The 20504-nt window shown below is 38.6% G+C and overlaps 1 protein-coding gene and 1 long non-coding RNA gene across 2 annotated transcripts in view; one reads left to right on the top strand and one right to left on the bottom strand.

The window, feature by feature from the left end:
- The first annotated feature begins 1718 nt into the window (after window positions 1-1718).
- RGS1 (regulator of G protein signaling 1) lies at window positions 1719-6311 on the top strand. Its single transcript, XM_082703962.1, has 5 exons — window positions 1719-2051; window positions 2425-2505; window positions 3146-3207; window positions 4587-4750; window positions 5481-6311. Exons 1-5 carry the CDS (start codon window positions 1915-1917, stop codon window positions 5664-5666), a joined length of 630 nt encoding a protein of 209 aa, XP_082560088.1. The 5' UTR covers window positions 1719-1914; the 3' UTR covers window positions 5667-6311.
- Window positions 4516-20504, bottom strand: part of LOC309850273 — a 171255-nt gene continuing 155266 nt past the window's right edge. Inside the window, exons 4-5 of the long non-coding RNA XR_014304161.1 lie at window positions 7491-7613; window positions 4516-5043 (exon numbers count right to left, since the gene is read on the bottom strand). This is a non-coding gene — a long non-coding RNA (uncharacterized lncRNA). The remainder of the gene's footprint in view (window positions 5044-7490; window positions 7614-20504) is intronic.

The raw sequence follows: 20504 nt of genomic DNA, 5'->3' as shown, positions 1-20504 counted from the left end.
ATAATTGTCTTTCTCTGATTTTGCTTAGTATAATACCTCTAGTTCCATCCATGTCATTGCAAATGGCAAGATTTGTTTTTTTTTTTTTTGATGACTGAACATTATTCCATTGTGTTGTATGTGTGTGTATATATATGTATATATATATACATATATATGTATACCGCATCTTTTTTATCCATTCATCTGTTGATGGAGATCTGGGTTCCTTCCATAGTTTGGCTATTGTGAAGATTGCTGCTATAGTGCAGGTACCCCTTCAGATCATTACATTTGTATCTTTGGGGTAAATACCCAGTAGTGAAATTGCTGGGTCATAAGGTAGCTCTATTTTTAACTTTTTGAGGAACCTCCATGCTGTTTTCCAGAGTGGCTGCACCAGCTTGCATTCCCACCAACAGTGTAGGAGGGTTCCCCTTTCTCCACAGTCTCACCAGTGTCTGTAATTTCCTGACTTGTTAATTTTAGCATTTTGACTGGTGTGAGGTGGTATCTCATTGTGGTTTTATAAATCCTTAGTTTTTAGAAATATTTTATTTCTTTATGACAGAGAGAGATAGTGAGAATGGGAACACAAGCATGGGGGAGCTACAGAGGGAGGAGCAGGCTCCCCGCTGAGCAGGGAGCCCTGTATGGGGTTGGATCCCAGAACTCTGGGATCATGATCTGAGCTAAAGGCAGACACTTTAAGACTGAGCCACCCAGGCCCCCCCCTAAATCCATCATCTTAATTAAAGCTATATTGGCTCTCTCCAGAGATACTGCCAAAATTCGAAAGACCATCACCTAACAAGTACACATTATCGGCCTATCCACATATACTCTCATTTTACCTTGAGCAGTTTTTTTTTGACACTGTGTGATTCTTTACTATCATTATGTTTACATATTATATCATATTATTGTGTTAAATCTACTTTCATATATTTATAGTTTTGTTTAATTTTCCTTTATTCTTATCTTAAGCAGTAATATACCAAAAAAATCACAATTTGCTATATTAATTACACTCTTAGTAAATACTAATATTCAGGAGTCCCTTAAAGTTATTTTGTGTATCACCAGCAGAAGGTCTAGCACACACCTTGGAAAAAAAGAACATGGAAATTTCACACCATGGAAGTAGGAAATGGGAGGTGGAGTGGGGAAAAGTTAAGATAACGTCTCATTACTCTCCTCCCTATCAGATACATACACAAATAACCAAACAAAGTATTTGTTTATTTCACACGACTTTCTGAAAGAATAAAAAAAAAATTATTTAAAATATTGTGATCAGGGGCGCCTGCGTGGCGCTGGTTAAGCGTCTGCCTTTGGCTCAGGTCCTGATTCCAGAGTCCTGGGCATGCTCTCTGCTCAGGAGGGAGTCTGTTTTCTCCTCTCCCTCTACCCGTCCTCCTGCTCCTGCTCTCTCTCTCTCTCTCCCAAATAAAATCTTTAAATAAATCAATAAACAAATAATGAATGTTATAATCAAGGACTCTTCGAAACATTGAGGGGATACATCTCTAATATTGAGTTTCTGTGTGATACGATAAATACCCTAAATGAGATATTTTACTGAAATGTGCAATCTTCATGAAGAAACAGGGATCCCCTCCAACCCAAGACTGATGCTGCTACTACATTAGACCTGTGGTATATGTGTGTGTGGCTCGGTATGCTTAATTTTCTTTCTTTCTTTTTAATCAAGTGACCTATTCTCATTTGGTTGAGTTTCAACCACAAGACATCACTGTGTGCTTCTTTTTTTTTTCAAGATCCACGTCATAACACACCAAGAAAGAGGGAACTTCCAGTGTCTGTGGTAACATCACTTGATAAACAGACTCATTTGAACAGCAAGAGCTGGTTTGCCTTTACTATATAAAGCAGCAGAGACGTTGACGAGCAGATATTTGCCGAGTGAGGACTATGCGAGCAGCAACCATCTCCACGCCAAGGCTAGACAATATGCCAGGAATGTTCTTCTCTACTAATGCAAAGGAATTGAAAGAAACTGACCATTCACTTCTAGATGATAAAACACATAAGAAGAGGCCAAAGACTTTGTAAGTTCATTCTGTGTCTCACTTTGTGAATTTTAACTTAGATTATTTTTAGTGGCAGACGGATAGAGAATGAATAGAAGAAAATATGAGCATTTAGTTAATTCAATCAGAGAGATTAGCTGTTGTATATGTAAATATATATTAGTATATTCAGTTGATTTAAAAAAATTAATCATGATAGGGCATTAAATAATGTGGAAATTTTTACAGACTTTGGCTTATAAGAATTAACTCCATCTTAATATAGAAAACTGTTGTAGCAGCTACTTTTATTATTGCCTTGTTCCTTGGAGAAGTTTATTTCATGTTCCTTGTACAAATAAAATGTATTCAAGTGAAGAAATGCAAATATTCATGTTTGTATCTTTTGTAGTGGGATGGACATGAAAGCGTACCTGAGATCTATGATCCCACACCTGGAATCTGGAATTAAACCTTCTAAATCCAAACACATGTATGTATACTTATTTGCCGAACTATCATTTTTTAAAAAGCTTATGCATTATCTCTCTATTGGAGCAAGTGATTAATACTGTGCATATTGGACCTTGTTTCTCTTAAGTAACAAGCCACATGAGAGTAGACTATATTACTACCAGTGTAAATTAAGTACAAGCATGGGTGTGGATAACCTGCTATTTGCTACACTGTTAGAGAAGATGTAGATTTCTTCACATTTTATTGGCAGATATTTTCATAACTGTAGTACTTCTTTTATTTTTTTAAGATTTTATTTATTTATTTGACAGAGACAGATCACAAGTAGGCAGAGAGGCAGGCAGGAAGCAGGCTCCCTGCTGAGCAGAGAGCCCAATGCGGGGCTGGATCCCAGGACCCTGAGATCATGACCAGAGCTGAAGGCAGAGGCTTTAACCCTCTGAGCCACCCAGGCGCCCCATAACTGTAGTAATTCTAAAGGAAGTTTTGTTTTCTTGTAGATAACTTTTAATAAAACATATAGAACTAGAATCTTCATTCATGGAGTTACCAAAATAGAGCAGCCATTCTGATTTCATGTGTGATCACACACACACACACACACACACACACACACAAAAATAGTTTACTAATTTGTGTAATTTTGTCCCTGACAGACTCTCTGTTAATGAAGTAATGCAATGGTCTCAATCTCTGGAAAAACTACTTGCAAACCAAAGTAAGTATTATTAACTACGAGATGGTTTTGGGTTTAGCTCAATACAGTAAGAGATTGAATGACTTCATTAAAATATAGTATTCTGGAAGGAAGAGCATGTGAAAAGTTGTATTTCAGTTTTCCTGTAGTCACTAAGAGCTTCAGCATATTATGCCTCATTGTAGTGTAAGGTTGATCTAGCCCTCAGTTCTGTCGCTGTCCTTCAGACAAATTTGTTGAGACAATTAGGTATTTCCATGGATCATTATAGGAGCAAAATTTAAAATTATACTGGGGTTCTCAAGTTTCAGGTTTAGTTTTTAAAAGTAAACAAAACAGCTCGACATGTGAGCTGCCATTCTGAAAGCTACCTGTAGGAAGTGTTTCTGTAGCTGGTGGTTGTAAGAAGGAAGACTCATCCCGTCAATTCACTATTTTACCATTCATTCATTCATTTACTCATTTAGCTTACTTCTATGTGGCAGGCGTTTCAGAAGTACCAAGTATTTAAAAAAAAAAAAGGATACCGTGCCTTGCTGCCTTGAAGGAAGTTGAGAAATGCAATATATAATTGCATTTTATATAACATGATACATGATAACATAGATATGATAAAAAGAATCTTTAAGCAGAGTCTTGTGGGGAGTTTCTGATCAGAGAAGGAAAAGAATGGAATCAGCTTGCCTTTCCCTCATCACGGGCATTGCAAGTCTCTTGGAGTAGGACCTCGCTCAGGTCTGGATGAGCAGTGTGGTCTCTAAAGGATGAACTTAATCTCCTTCTCCCCACAAACACTGTTAAGAATCCTTGCTGGGGGTGGGTCAAGTAGTTCGATATGCTTCATCCCTCTTATCATCGGACTTAGTTTACAATCCAGCCAAACAAATAAAGGGTATAAAAGTGGCCCGTTTAAAAACCTCAGTAAACCATCAAATAGAATCAGGACATCAGCACATTTTCTGGCTAATGTGCATTGGATGGGGGAATTATATTTGTTAACATAATGAACAGGATGTTAATGACCTTCATCAATGTTTGCTTCCCTAAAATACTCTACAGTCTGGCTAAGAGTTGGTATTTATAAGAAAAGAGATTGCTTTGTGATCACAAGAGCAGAATTTTAACTTAATTAGCAGATGGAAGCAAAGTGCAGTAGTCCTCACTAAGCAGCTGTGGGACTGTGGACAGACAGGTTCATCCGGTCTGAGATAAACTATCAGTGAAGGAATCTCTGAGGTCTTCCCATCTTTATGAATTATGACACAGTTATTAGAGTTAGTCCTTTCTTATCTTTGAGCCTAGACAACACAGTAGTGATTTTCTTGCAAATTTCTTCTTTAAGGTATCCATTTATTGGCTCAATTAATTTAATTATGTCACCCCTTACCCTTTCCTTTTAGTTGGTCAAGATGTCTTTGGAAATTTCCTAAAGTCTGAGTTCAGTGAGGAGAACCTTGAGTTCTGGTTGGCTTGTGAAGACTATAAAAAAACGGAGTCTCATCTTTTGCATTGCAAAGCAGAGAAAATATATAAAGCCTTTGTGCATTCAGATGCTGCTAAACAAGTGAGTATTATCTTCATTATCATCAGTTTATGTGTAAAGGAACTTAGATGCCGAAATAGCATTCCGCAGACATAGCAAGATTAGATCTTAAGTATCATAATTTCACTGCTAAATATTAAGGTATGTTCAATAGTTCAGTGCAATAATAATCTAATTTTCTATATCTGGAGGCAGTAGAATGAAAAGATCAATTTTGCAAAATTAGCTAACCTGACAGGGATGAGGTAAGGAGTAGCAGTGTTGTTAGCCAGAATTGCATGTCAGAATGTCCTTAATGAGTCAGCTCATTTTACCTGAGGAGAAAACACAGATCAGTGTAATACATACAGTTACAGCAGCTGAAATATTTCCAGTTAGTAGTATACCCACCTTCCAGTTCCAGTATTCTTGGCTCAAGCAAAAAACAGCCACACAAAATATAAATTTTAAATAATCACGTTTTCTGATGCATGTATCACCTTATATGGATAATTAAAATTTTCATGTCTGCCTCTTTTGCATCTCCCAACCATATGATGAACCAGCTTGGAACAAAGAATTTCTTGTGAGAGTTCTTTCTACCTCCTTTACACCCAGTATAGAGCTAGTATAGAGTAGGCATTTAAAGAAAGTTGAACTGATATAAATGAGGGTTTAACCCCATTGTCTTAAGGTGTTTCAACAAACACGGTCACATCATAAAATGCAATACATTGGAAGCATGTATTAATTAGTGAATATTTCTTTCCAGATCAATATTGACTTTCACACTCGAGAAGCTACAGCCAAGAAGATTAAAGCACCAACCCCCACGTGTTTTGATGAAGCCCAAAAAATTATATATACTCTTATGGAAAAGGACTCCTACCCCAGATTCCTCAAATCAAATATGTACTTGAATCTTCTGAATGAACTTCAGGCTAATAGTCTAAAGTGATCAGATCCTGGCTAGAGAGAATTTGAAGATTATACCAAGGACAGAGGAATGTGCCGGTTATGGCTCCATGGGTGAACAACCTGGTCCTTTTGAGTCACTCCACAGGCCCAGGAAAAGAACAAATGACTCAAAATGGATTAACACGGAAGTTATCCAGGCTTCGGGTTGAAGGCACATAAGCAAGCTGAGACCCGAGGTACAGAAGAAGGAAGGAGATTCTGTAGTACTGTCATAAAAAACAGTGGACATATCAGAAAATCCCTCAGAACTGAGAAGGCCGGGTAACTCCAGTTACACAGAAACTGTGAATGAAGTTTTTGAAACTGATGACAACATGTTATAAGCTTCAAGGTCAACTGATATTTATGCGACATATTATTATATAGAGATTGTATTGAACGGCTGCAATCCTTTTAACTTGGATGGCTATTTGGAAAATATGTGTTTGAAACCACCGTTGCTCTTATTGATGCTTGTAAGGGTTTTTGGTGTTTTATATTTTTTGTTGTTTTTTGCTTGAAAGAGATGCAGGAAAGGACAATGTATTTAATGTTAGCTATTGCTCTTAAAACTGAGAAGTCAGAACTTATTTGTACATGAAACTATCACAGTGTCGATAATAAATGAATTTTCTATTAAAAGCAATTTCTGTTTATGTTTCTTTGCCATTTTTAGAAACTGGTATTTATGCCTCACATTTAACAAAAATTCAAACAGGGGTTTTCTACTTTCTATCATCTCTTCAAAATCTAAAACAATCACGCCACTAATCCTATATTTATGTATTATGTATATCTATTGTACAGAGTTCATTATTTTCTCTTCGCTATCACAATGCATAAAAAAGCAAACAAATAAAGCTCTCGTATAGTCGAGCTTCAAACTGATGAAAAACTGAAGAAGTCTTTAGAAAGGAGACCGAACAGTTATTTCAATAAGTAATCCAACTATCAATGGATATTTTATTGTGATTTAAAGTGTACAAAACTCAATGCTCATAGCCATCCTGTGAAAGCCGAGACTCACACTAAGTCACTAGTTTCCAAATCTAGCTCTCAAAATCACTGAGGATGTTTAAGAAACAACTAGCACCACAGCAAAACCCCTCCTTTTTCAGGGCCTTATCCCAAACTGACTGAGTCAGAATCTTGAAGGAATAGAGGAAGAAAATCTACATTTTAGAAAGAAAACTCAGGTGATTCTAAAGCGAATTCAGGGCTGAGAACCCTGGGATCAAGGGACAGTCACTTCACCAGGGATTGTACACTGTTCTCAGATGACACAATCTGAGCTCTTTCCGCTATGCGACACTGCCCCCCACCGGCCAGAATACATTTCCTAAATCACTCCCGTCTGTGACAGTCCTCGACAGGTCAAGTAAGGAGGAAAATAAAACTGCTCTGTGGCGATCACCTACAGAGCACAGAAAAATATTGTGATGATGCACATTCCGGCATAGCCTACGTATCTGTATCGTCCCATATCGTGTTGAATAATCAGCTGTCCACACGCCACAGTGAAACCCTATCGATGTTCTCAGTACAAGCTTACGCAGTCATCAGGCCCACAGCAAAGAAAGGTATGGGGCAATACTTAGATAAGATTTTAAAAGCATTATTCTTGAGTTTCCATGGAATAGAATCCAAGTTGGCCCCACCGTCAGCTTTAGTCCGTGGTTTAACGAGTCATATAATAAGACTGGCTTAGAAAAAGTTCAGTTTTACAATAGTAATAATCAAGTATTTCTCTCCCTTACTCATTCCATTACTGAGTTCTGTAAATCTTCCTTTTCCCACCAGTGAGTGCAGGAGACACACCACTTACTTGTTCTCTGTTAGCAGTGCCTCGGTGGAGGCTCTCGTTGCTTGCTAATTAATTCATGTGACTTGTTTTTCCTCTGCCAGCCTCTTCTCTTCAATCCCTCCTCTGGAAAGCCACAAACATCACCTTCAGAGACATAGATTTGGCCAAGGCATTTCCCATGACATATAAAGTAAGTTCAAACTTCTTCCTCTGGAATCAAAAACACTCCCAGTTAGACTTTGATGGTATAATCCCCATCTCGGTACTTCCTTACCTTCATGTCATCCTGGATTAATTGCCTTTTCTTGAATGAGCTCTGGCCTTCACTCTCTCCAGCCCTTTGGTTAATCTCTACAATCCATCTAACATGCCTTTGCCTACCTCTGTCCAGTTTTCAAAATCCAGCCCATTATTCAAGGCCTGGACAGAATGACTCTTCCACAAATGTTGTTGAAAACTTTCCACCACTATGTAGTTCTTTTCACTGTCTAATGGACATGAACTGAGTCCATATAAACACAAGACACTCTGCTTCTATTTCCAGTACTACTGTCACATTACACAGCCCAGGCCCTTCAGACGGTGAGGCATGAGAAGTGCAACTGTCCAGTACATACTCTGGTCATAAAATAAATGCTTCTGGTCTTTGTCTTGTTAAAATGCCATGTTAAAGAGCTATCCAATTTTTGGACAGATGGTCAAAACAAACATCTAAGACTCCTCTTCATAAAAAAAAAGAAGAAGAAAAAGAAGAAGAAGAACAAATTAAAAAAACTCATCATGATAGCATAGATTCAAGATACTTAAAAAATACTTGAAAAGACAATTTTTTTTATTAGCATTTTTTACTGTGGTGTGACTCTCTTACAAGACCATTCACAGGGCACAGGGCTCAGTAGGTTAAAGCCTCTGCTTTTGGCTCAGGTCATGATCCCAGGATCCTGGAATCGAGCCCCGCATGGGGCTCTCTGCTCAGCAGGGAACCTGCTTCCCCACACTCTCTCTCTGCCTGCACCTCTGCCTACTTGTGATCTCTGTCTGTCACAAAAAAAAAAAAAAAAAAAAAAACCATTCACAGTGATATGATTAGTTCTAATGACATCTACTATTTACAGAAATCTAATCCAACTGCTTCATCTGAGCCTCAGCTCATGGGTTGTTTTCTATTGTCATATTAAGGCAGTGGCAGTCAACAATATGTATGGTTTAAAACTCATTAATTAAAGGGTCACCTCGGTGGCTCAGTCAGTTGAGCATCTGTCTTCAGCTCAGGTCATGACCTGGGTCCTGGCATTAAGCCTGACATTGGGCCCCACACTGGTTCCCTGCTCAGTGGCCAGTCTTCTCCCTCTGCTTCTTCCCCTGCTCCTGCCTTCCCTCTCTTTCTCAAATAAATAAATAAAATCTTTAAAAATAAATAAATAAAATAAAGCTCACTGATTTAAAAAATGGAAACAAATATACTTTCCTGCGATTTAATTTACGTTATTTCTAATATGCGTATCACAGAAAACTTGGAATCTAAGAAGATAGAAATGAGGGTGGACATCTACCTTATGATGCTTTAATAACTTTCCCACATTTCAAGTGAAAAACGTGTAACTTCTAAGAAGTTCTTTAACTCCAAGTTTTCTTAACAAAAATAGTTATTCAAATAATAACACATTAGACATTAGATTTGTTCTTCCAGGAAAGGTATTTGCTATTGTCCTTTATTTAGTATGCATTTCTACATGTTATAATATTTGCTAGCTGATTTTCTTCATTTTTTTTCCAAAGGGAAGGTAATTAGGATGAATTTTGAAGATTAAGTAAAGCTTACCCAGGGGAAAAGAGAAGTGGGGACACTTCAGTACACCGAAGAGTCTGTGAAAAGGTCAGGAAATCAGGAAAAAAAAAAATTGTTCCGTAGTAGGGATTTATTTAGTGTGGCTGGAAAGAGTAAGAGGGAAAACTAAAAAGATAGTTTAGAGAATATTTTAAGAAGAGATATAGTCCACTCCAAAGAACGAATATTTTTTTATGTGGTAGGTAACCACTGAAATTTTAAGCAAAAGAGTAAGACATAGCTGTTGTTTTGGATTGTCTACTATGGGCCAGACACTATGCTAGCTACACATCACTTGCTGAGTCCACACCAAAACTCTTTGAGGTAAGCACTCTTAACCTAATTTTATTGATCAACAAATAAAGAAACAAAATTGAAAAAAAATTATCTAAGTATACATAACTAGTGAGTAGCAGAGCCAAGATTTGAATCCAAGTGTGTACATTTCCAAAGACTTTCCATTATCTCATGCTTTTTTCTGAACATGACATAGTTACTTTGTGTTAAAAGTTAATTCTAGATTTAGTGTAAAGGACACTTCTTTTTTTTTATTATGTTCAGTTAGTACATCTTTAGTTTTTGATGTAGTGTTCAATGATTCACTAGTGGCATACAACACCCAGTGCTCATCACAACACGTGCCCTCCTTACTACCCAAAGGAAGCCATCATTGAGGAACGAAAGCCAAATGTGAACCTAGTTTTATTAGCCCAGCAGGAGAGATCAGGGCCTGAACTAGGGCAGCAGTCAAAGCAATGGGAAGGAGAAGGTCAATAGACAAAACTCAGTCAGCAATGTGTTGTGACAAATAATAGAGAGCAATATAGGATACCTCTGGGTATCCTATCCTCTGTCTAGCCTGGACCCTCAAAGTTACAGCAAATTCCTTTTTGGCTATATTCTAAACATGTTCTCCTTGAGGCTTTTAGTTACAAATGTGGGTTAAATAACTTGGAAATAGAAGAGCGGAGCATTGCGGGAAGACTGAGACATATGCTTTTAAGAAGTTCCATGTGCAAAATGAATTATGTAGTACTTTCAATAGATAACAGCTTATTCTTAATTAACCTACAGATGAAGCATTCCACATGTTTTCCTTCAAAGCTCACTTTCATCTTGGACAAAACCGAATCTCGCAAGCCATCATCCAGGTTGAGAACAAAAACCAAGAACCAAAGAGACTCAACACATTTGCAAGCAAGTAATTGCACTAGCGTTGAGAGCACCTTTCAAAGACTGGAGACAAAACCAAAGTCTAGGATTCAGGCCAAGAGACAGGCAAAGCGGTTATCAAATACAAACAGAAGCCGCCATGGGGATCAGGGACACTAGACAACACAGAGGGTGGTGACGAAATTGACTCCGGGGCAGAAATTCTGCCTCCTTATATGGAAATCCTGGCTGTTAACTTGATGGTGGGTCTATGTGAAGGGTGGAATGTTCTAGTGTTCACTTCTCGTCAACAGAGATAAACAAGAGGACTGGAGGCCTGCAGTTAGCTGGTCACGCTCTTGGCACGTTCTTTATTTCAATCATTCCTACCTTTACTCTTTGAAATAGGTGAAGTTATTTTTAACCCATTATTTCTTGATAGAGAAAGAAAAACAGGAATTTTGTAGCCTTCAGATATTCTCTTATCTCCCCCAAACTCTCTGTTGCTATTCTAGCCAAACATGGTAAAAACGCGGTGGGTTTGGATTAAATCAGTAAAATCCATATGTTTTCTACACATCTTATCTTTTATGCTCTATTTTTTTTTTTAATTTATTTGACAGAGAGACAGCGAGAGAGGGAACACAAGCAGGGGGAGTGAGAGAGGGAGAAGCAGGCTCTGCACCAAGCAGAGAGCCCTATTTGGGGCTCCATCCCAGGACCCTGGGATCACGACCCAAGCAGAAGACCGACGCCTAAAAACTGAGCCACTGGGACACCCCTACGCTCTAACTTAAAACTTTTAGCTTGCATTAAGTCATATTGTATTCAAGCCTGTCCAGTGTTTTTTTTTTTAATTTTTTATTTTTTATAAACATATATTTTTATCCCCAGGGGTACAGGTCTGTGAATCGCCAGGTCCACACACCCCACAGCACTCACCAAAGCACACACCGCCCCCAATGTTGATAACCCCACGCCCCTTCTCCCAAGCCCCCTCCCCGCAACAACCCTCCATTTGTTTTGTGAGATTAAGAGTCACTTATGGTTTGTCTCCCTCCCAATCCCATCTTGTTTCATTTATTCTTCTCCTACCCACTTAAGCCCCCATGTTGCATCACCACTTCCTCATATCAGGGAGATCATATGATAGTTGTTTTTCTCCACTTGACTTATTTCACTAAGCATGATACGCTCTAGTTCTATCCATGTTGTTGCAAATGGCAAGATTTCATTTCCTTTGATGGCTGCATAGTATTCCATTGTGTATATATACCACATCTTCTGCCTGTTAATTCAGTATTTACAAATGATCCATTGTATAGGTAGAACATATTCCCATATTAAGAACTGAATAAGAGGGCAGCTGGGTGGCTCAGTGGGTTAAGCCGCTGCCTTCGGCTCAGGTCATGATCTCAGGGTCCTGGGATCGAGGCCCGCATCAGGCTCTCTGCTCAGCACGGAGCCTGCTTCCTCCTCTCTCTCTCTCTGCCTGCCTCTCTGCCTACTTGTGATCTCTCTCTCTCTCTGTCAAATAAATTAATTAATTAATTTAAAAAAAAAAAGAACTGAGTAAGATACTTTCTAGAACGTTCTTTGGCACAATTTTTACTAGAATGATTATAATTCATACTATCTATGGGGCTAGTTAAAAGTGTCAAAACAGAGGGGAAGAAGCACAAAGTATTCCTCACTCAGAAGTTTTTAAAGTCAGAAATCTAGAAACCTAGGCTCAACTATAAACTTCTGGAAGAGCCTAAATTATTGCTTCCTTAATAAACTCACCAGTTAATGACACTTGCTATATGCCAGAAGCCATACCTGATGACAGGATGCACAGATAAGACAGAGCTCGCAATTACTGAAAGGCCCATGTGCTCTTGGAAGGAAAAGAATAACAACAACAAAAAATTATAGTGAAGTAGACTAAGCATTATAAGCAGGGGGAGGGGAGAGACAACTAATATTGTATGATAGTTGATCTCCCCAGTAGCTCTTTCCAGGTCTCTGGTAAAAAGCCAAATGGAACTGGTGCCCCTTCATCTCCCTAATGGGAGAAGCCATGTGGTGCCAACTTTTTAAAAGGTCATCAAGTGCTATCACCACCTTATATAACTCCCCTAGGCAATCAAGTTACATCAAGTTTATCTCCTTTAGAAAATTCTATTATCACTAACTCTTTGGGGTGCTATCTATTCCTTTCCAAAGTTTTTAATAAAAAGGCAGCAGTGAGAGTAAATTATACCTGCCTCTCCTTCAGATGCTACAAGGCTGACATGGCCTACTGCTTCTTCTTGCACCAGTGGAATTCATGAGGTTTATGCCAGCTCAACAGACAGAACAGTGTGCTATGAGAACTCAGCAATGGGAGTAGTAATTCTATCCTGGAAGAAGGATATGGCTCTAGAGAAAGGATGATTGCACAACAAAATGTGGATTAAATTCAAAGTAACCCAAGTAATGTTCTGAACTGCTATGTCATTGATTAATTGCAAGCTCTGTAACTCCCAAATAAATGCAAATTTGGCATTATTGGGTTCCAAAATGGCTAGAGTATGTCTGTCCTACTAATTACTAATATTATTTACTGACTCAATATCACTTACTCAATATCATTTTACTTTAGCTGTTATTGTCCAAAAATAGTGTTTTTTTTTTTTTTTTCTTTTCCATTTTAGGAGGTTGTGATAGAGATTGCCTACATATTCACCAACCTTAGGCCCTCACCCTGAGCATCAGCAAGACTACATTTCCCAGGTCCTCTGACAATGAGTAGCAAATATAGAACCTTCTATGAATGTTTCCATACAGTCAATATTTGACTGGGTATTGCTCCTCAGTAGCTATTTTACTTGAATTTGGTATTTTGCCTTGAATTACAACTTGATATTTTACTTTAAATTATTAGGGCCACAAAGTTGAGTTCTGTCCAGGAAGCAGAAGGGATAGGCGCCCCTCCAAGGCTGACAAGAAAACACTCTGATTGTCTCTCTCTTTTCCGTGTACACTGCTACAAGCAAAGGACTCTGATATTGCAAAGCTATTTGGTTTGCATGCAGAATCACCAAGCCCAGTACAGTTAAGCAACACATACCGGCATTTGTGTGAGTGAAAAATAAAAGCCTCTGAGATTTGGGGATTATCTGTTAGAGTAACAAGGGAGTTTTTTCCTGATGAATGCTAAGACACTGATATACATATAGTATTTTCTTCAAAACACTATATATAGTGTTGTCTTCAAAAAGAAACAATCCCTTATTTCATATCTAAAGATATTTGTAGACATCCTGGAAAAAAACAGGGCAATTTCTCTGTCACAGCTCAGTATTATTTTGCTCCCACATTTGGCAGAGGTTATCTCTCTGACCTTGTGATTTTCTGTGAGATAGAGCTGCCTGGAACAGAGGATGTACACTATGGATGAGAACAATATGTGAAAAGCTTATTTCAGATGTAACTTAGAATAGAAAATGCCAAAAACAACACAAAAAGGGAGGTGAGGTCTAAGAAGCAGGAAAAGAACAAGTGATGGAAAATTTTGCAGCTGATAAAAACATGAAGTGAAAATAAGTTGCCCGTGCAATGTGTATTTTCTACTCACTCACTTTGACTCAGTTTAGGCTACATACCATGTTGACAAAAATACCTGGAGGTTTAAACAGGCCAAACACCAAGTAAAAGTCATAATTGCAAGAATATGTGGTGTGCAGCCCTGGAAAGCATGTCTGTGGTTAAGCTGGGATTTAGACAGGAAGTGTGAATTCAGGGCATCCAGGAAAGCTCACCCCTCTGGGTGAACTCACGGGGGTCAATTTTCCTGAGACCAAAGAACTACCAAAGAAATTCATCCTAAAAGAGATATACAAACTTGGACTCAAAATAGTGGGAGGGGGTGGAGGAAACGGAGAACTTTATGTATGGTAGGAGGCTGACACTCCTCTTGCCCTTTGATGCAGGTCCATAATCTGAGGGAGAAGAGAGAGCAATAAAAGAATGATAAACATTAAAAGGACAAATTCCCTGAACATTCTGTAAATCATTGAGAACACATAGGAACAGGGTATCAGTCAAGTGATGGTAAAGCATTCTTCCCCTTTGGAATTAGGATTAGAAACCTAATCCTGACTGGACAGAGCACACTGGGTTGAGAACCAGACCACTCCAAGTCAAGAAAGGCAAAGAACTGGAAAGAGCACATGTGGCTGCTCCCATAGATAACATCCCCATCATGAGCAGGCACTTATGTCAGCTTAATACCTTATATAGGTGTAGGGGTCTTGAAAAGGTCTCTTTGAAGGAGAATAATATCCTTTCAACCCACCCAGGTTCTGATTATTTGAGAAATAACATAAAAAAATTAAGGTGGAGACCAAGATATTACAGATACATCCTGGTCAGAGTACAGAGTCTTGGGAGAGAGCCAAATGTGTCTGCTAATTTAACCTTAGAATTAGACCAATTTGCTACCCAGTTGCAGGCAGTGTCAGACAGAGGCACAATTTCTATACATGGATGACATATGTGAGGAACAAATGTCTTTTCTCAATTAGCACAAGTGTGAAGAGTCAGTCCAGTGAAGAGCTCCTGGTTTATGACTAGGCCTGTTAGTGTTGTTCATAAGCAGCTCGGGTCTATCAAACCACCAAACCATAAAATCAGGTGATCCCACAGCAGCCACTCAGAGATGGACATGGTAAATCCATGCTAAACATGCCTAGGTCTCATATGTGTCCAATGGAAGCTTGGGGCTCTCTTATATTACAGAGGATGAAAAGCACCAAGTTTGGTTGGGATGGTATATAAGTTAAAGATGAACTGCTACTAGAATACAGTTCTGCTAAGGAGCGGGCCTAAAAGAGAGTAGAGACGTAAATTCCTCTCAGTGGTGAGTTTGGAGTGATGTACCCGGTCATCTACCCCGTATAGAAAGAAAAGTGACCTGAGGTTAGAATAGACATTGATTTATGGACAGTAGAGAATGGCTTGGCTAGTGGTTTGGGGCCTAGAAGGAGAATGATTAGAAAATTGAGAACAAGAAATTCAAGGAGAGATGCATATGGGTAGACCTACCAGAGTGTTCAAAAGTATGAAGGTATGTGGTGTAAAGATACCACATGGTCACACTTGGCAGAGATTATTGCTCACACAAAAAGCATAAAGAACCAAGTATACAGAATAACTGTACCAGTTGACCTCAGCCAGCCTGTCATCAGCCAGCCCATCAATAGAATAGCGATGGTGGCAGAAACAGATATGCATTGTCTCAAAAGAACAGACTCCCACTCATGAAGGTTGATCTAGTTATTGTCCTTGCCAAAGTTCAACCATCAAGAAAAAGAGACCAATACTGAGCAAATGATGTGTTATCCATCTCAAAGATGTCAACCAACCATTTCATGACAAGTTGATTACATTGGACTCCTTTCACCCTGAAAGAAGTGATTCATCTTTACTTGCGCCAACATATATCATCTGGGGTATAGGTTTGCTTTTCTTGCCAAGAGTGTCTTAGTCAGTACCACTCTAGGAGGGCTTAGATTTTTGCCTGCAGTTTTTGACTCACTGGTACAGAATCCCGTATCACATCAAATCAAAGAACATACTTCACAGCAAAGGTGGTACAGTAGTGGGCACATGGTTATGGGATCCATGGGTCATATCACATTCCATGATACCCAGATGTTGCCAGTCTGATGGAACAATGAAATCAACTTGTGATAATACAGTTGAAGCATCATCTTGAGATGATATCCTTTAACAAAGTTATGTCATCTTCTAGAATAAAGAATACACTCTTAATTAATGACCATTATATGGTACTATGCCCACAATATGTAGAATACATGGGCCTGGGGACCAAGGGGTTAGAGTAGGAGTGGTCCCATTTGCTATCACTCTCAACGATTTGGATCCCAGAAGATGAATGCTTCCATCTAGGGTCAAACCAGAGTCACATTAAATTTGAAATCACAGGCACCCATTGCTTTCCTTGAGCTTCTTGTGCCCAAAAACCATCAAGCAAAGAAAGGAGTCTTTATCCTAGCAGAGGTAGTTGATCTTGATTATTAAGAAAACACTGGGCTGCCGGTACAGATGAAGGATAAGGAAGAATATTTGGGGTACTCAGATGATCCCATGGGATACCTCCTGACACTTGAACAGTACATGGACAAGGGCAGCAGCCCAGCCTACGATGGGCATGGTGACAAGGAAATCAGAGCCCTGAACAATGAAATTCTCGATCACCCCCACTGCATAAGCTACTAATACCAGCACAAGAGCTGGCTCAGGGTGAGAAGAATCTAGAATGGGTAAGAGAAGAGAAAAATAATGAGGATCAGTTGTGACCTCTAGACCCAATGTAGTGATAGTGTTTGTGGAGCACTTCAACCCACTGACATTTCTCTAACAAATTCTCCCCAGGAAAGAGTCCTTCCAGAACCCTATAGCAGCTGTTTGTGGATATAGTTGAACACACTGTATGAAGCAATTATATCTGGGTGGTGCAAGAGATGGACCTTAATAAAGAAGCCCTACTGAACTGGAGGACACAATCCATCTTTGGAACCAAAGTGCTGTCTCTCCCCACAGCTGAGTTGAGACTACTGAGAGCTCACTGATGACTTTCTCTCCAGGAATCTCCCTTGTCCTAAGAAAGCTGTCTCACCAGGTTTACATTCCCTCTTTGGGAGCAGCCTGGATCCAATGACTAGTTAGTGTAGGGTCCAAAAATCTGGCTCCCTTTCTTCAACTAGGTCATATAGGAAGGTCTATTCCATGCCCAAAACTCTTGAGAGAATCATCGGAGACTTAATGATGCAGCTACATCATGTATTAGCTTAAGATTTATAATCCATCTATTTCCAAAAAAGGAGTTGTATCCAATTATAAATTTAGCACGTTATATAAAAGAATAAATTACAATGAAATAAGATAAAACTAAAGGATATATTGCATTGTTTACAACAAAATTTATTAAAGCCATTCTTCAAATAAAGATACTGGTGTAGCTGCTATGATCAACCAGGCACATGATATGCTATCAATATGGTCACTGCTTGATCTAGCAGATGGTATGTGCATAATCAAAATATGAAGATGAGATATCACAGTATTCATAGCTATCAACATGTATCATTTCTTTGATTCCAGAACAGTACTATGGGATAGAAAGAGCTGTTACTATTCCTATATTATAGGTAGTAAGCCAAGATTCAGCAAGGTACTGTGATTTACCCAACCAGTGGCAGAATTACTTTTTAATTTAAATCCAATTTTTTTCTTTTACAGTATTATAATGTTTGGATGAGATCATCATCCATAGAGATAATACATTTTCTCAGTCATCATCAAAAAACCTCTTGGAGACATTGATTTTATATCATTTAACCATTTTGAGAATTTGCTTCATCTTTCTTGGTATCCTGCATTATTTTAAAAAAAAAATTTTAAACATGCAATGTCTCTGAGTTACACTGAATACTATCTGCTAACTGAATATTTTGAGCTTTATAACATTAGAATGACAACGTGGTAATTTGCTGACTCACTCCCTAGGAATTTCCACTGTTACGAAATGGCTACTTCATAGAACGATGTTTGCTTAATAGTAATCAACTGTAAAAATAAAGAATGTAGAATTTTATTTTCAAAAGATTAGATTCTAAGTGTAGGTTTTGACAAAGAACCCTGAAGTGGCCAGGAATCATTAAACGGAGAAGGCTCACTTGATTTCCCAAAAGAAGGAAAAGGGATAGAAAAGAAAGAAAAAAAAAAAAAGAAAGAAACAGCAAGAGGATTACTTATTCTGGACCTGAGCCAAGGAGAAATATAAAGGTGTTGATCTGAGGTAAGGAGTGTTCCCGGAGAGAGTAGCTGACCAGGGAGTCACTGCTGACAGGAAGAGGAAACTACTTCCCTTGAATTTGAGGGCACTTACTTGGAAGACAGGCTAAAGATGAGAACTGGAAAGTCAATGCAAAGAGGAGGGGAAAAAAAAGAGATATTAAAACTACTGCTGAGCAGGACAGAGAACTAGGCCAGGATTACGGGAAGCACCAGAAAGCCAGAAATGGATCACAAGATGTGTTCTGTGATATGCCCACCCAGGAGCCATCTTGAGATGTAAAGTTACAGATACAGAGTACTTCAAGTTTCCTTCTTACTCACTGGTCAGGGCTTTGTGGTGAAGTTTGTCAAAGTCTAGAACTTTTTTTTTTATAGTATGCCACTATTTGTAGTAACTATTAGTAATAGCAGCAATTGTCTGGTTGATTCGTTTATCCAATCTTTTCCTTATGAAAAGCCATTTGTATTTGCAACATACCCCAAATGGTCCAAACTCTAGTCTTCTAGCTACCTGGACATTTCTTTTCAGTCCAAAAAGATAATAAAGTATCCCATTAATAAGCCTTATAATTTCTTATCATGTCCTTCTACTTCCTTAATAAATTTTATTCATGTGCCAAATTCAATGTTAGTCCCAGAATATTGTATTAGGGGACTTGAGGGTAGCCCAGATTCATATAGAATAACTTCACTCTCCCTATTTGCCATCCAAATCTTACCATTCCCTCAAAATCCAGCTAAAACAATTTTCCAATAAAGCCCTATTGGAACAATAAAAATTGCAGTCATCTTCTGATTTCCTATATTGCCTTTTACTCCCTAGTTTCTCTAGGCAGTTAACTCTGTAAGGATTTATTTCATGCCCCTTCTAATCTTAACGTAAGCTGGTATTTTTTCTGAGCTTCCATCTACTATGGAAGGTCCTAGAAGGAAAGTTCCATGTGTTAATTTTTTAAAATCTCCTAAGCATGTAGCATAAATTTTCAATTATAACTGCTTATAACAATATTTTACTTTGAAAATATCCTTGAGAAATCCTAGTTGTTTAATTGATATACCCAACCTTGTGGAGTAAAAATAAGGAAATATTTATAAAAGTAATTGTAAGCTGTTACGGTGCTTTTTTGAAAAAAAGGAAAGGAAAAATTACATTTGTGGTGGAGAACATTGGTTGTTCAACTAAATCTTTTCTCTCCTCCTGGGCAGTCATAGGTATGCCATGCTTACTTCTCAAAGGGGGCTATGAGTAAAAGTGATGTGTTCCACTGATACCCAAGGCCATAACATAAGGCAGTGGGTGGGCCACCTCCACGCTTTATTCCACTTCCTGCCAGCTGGGACCTAGATGTACACCTGCCCAGTTTTAAGAATGCAGATGATGACAATGCCTCAGAGGAGGGCAGAGCTACCCTTATAGCTTGGGTCCCTGATTGACTTTAGGAACTAGCAGATACCCACCTGCCCTATTACTTGAGGGAGACATTTTACCATTGCCTTTGGAGCTTCTTTGTTATAACCCCTCCTATAGGGAACACAGTAGCATATTTATTATTATGGTATTTACATGTCAGATGAACAATGATATTTAAGTCCTTGGGCCTTCAGGTGGGGGTTTGGGATGGTTAAAGTCCCAAAGAGGCCCTAGCACCCTTGAAAATAGATGTCTTCAAGCATTTACCTCAGTGATATGGACAAGTTTTATCTTTTTTTGGAAGATGTGCACAATGATGTGATAAGGTTAAAAAGGTATTAACTTGGAGTTTTCTGAACATGTTCCCCAAATTCTTAAGCATCTTATTTAAAATGACTCTCCATTTTTATACTTTATCCTACCTCATTCACCATCCTCAGTGACCCACATGTGGCCTCATGCCACACACTAGGTATTAAAACAAACAAAAATACTAGTTGAAAGCTATTTGCCCTTTTATCTTCATCCTTGCTTTGGTTTTTTTTTTTTTTTCTCTTTTCTGTGTTAGCCATAAGCAACAGGACAGATTTTTCTTTTCACTAAAACTGGAAATTAAAAGACTCTCCACTCATTTCCTTTTCCAACAAGCTCCGTGGAAACTACTCAAAAGGAGATTTTCTTGGCTCCTGTGGTCAGAATTCAGGCCCTTCCTTTCACATTCTTCCTGCTTCTTATGGTTCAGACCATAAGAGTTTTTCTATCTCCTGTGGTTTCTGTTTCTGTCCCTGGGTATGTG

Source organism: Mustela nivalis (genome assembly GCF_964662115.1).
Source record: "Mustela nivalis genome assembly, chromosome: 16".
NCBI lineage: Eukaryota > Metazoa > Chordata > Mammalia > Carnivora > Mustelidae > Mustela > Mustela nivalis.
Note: the sequence above shows the minus strand (reverse complement) of the source record. Positions and strands in the feature narration are given on the sequence as shown.

Excerpts from the sequence above, each read along its gene's own strand:
- RGS1 (XM_082703962.1), top strand. The coding sequence starts at position 1,915 with ATGCGAGCAGCAACCATCTCCACGCCAAGGCTAGACAATATGCCAGGA. Across the intron at positions 2,506-3,145 it reads CCTTCTAAATCCAAACACAT|ACTCTCTGTTAATGAAGTAA; the intron begins GTATGTATACTT and ends TGTCCCTGACAG. Across the intron at positions 4,751-5,480 it reads ATTCAGATGCTGCTAAACAA|ATCAATATTGACTTTCACAC; the intron begins GTGAGTATTATC and ends ATTTCTTTCCAG.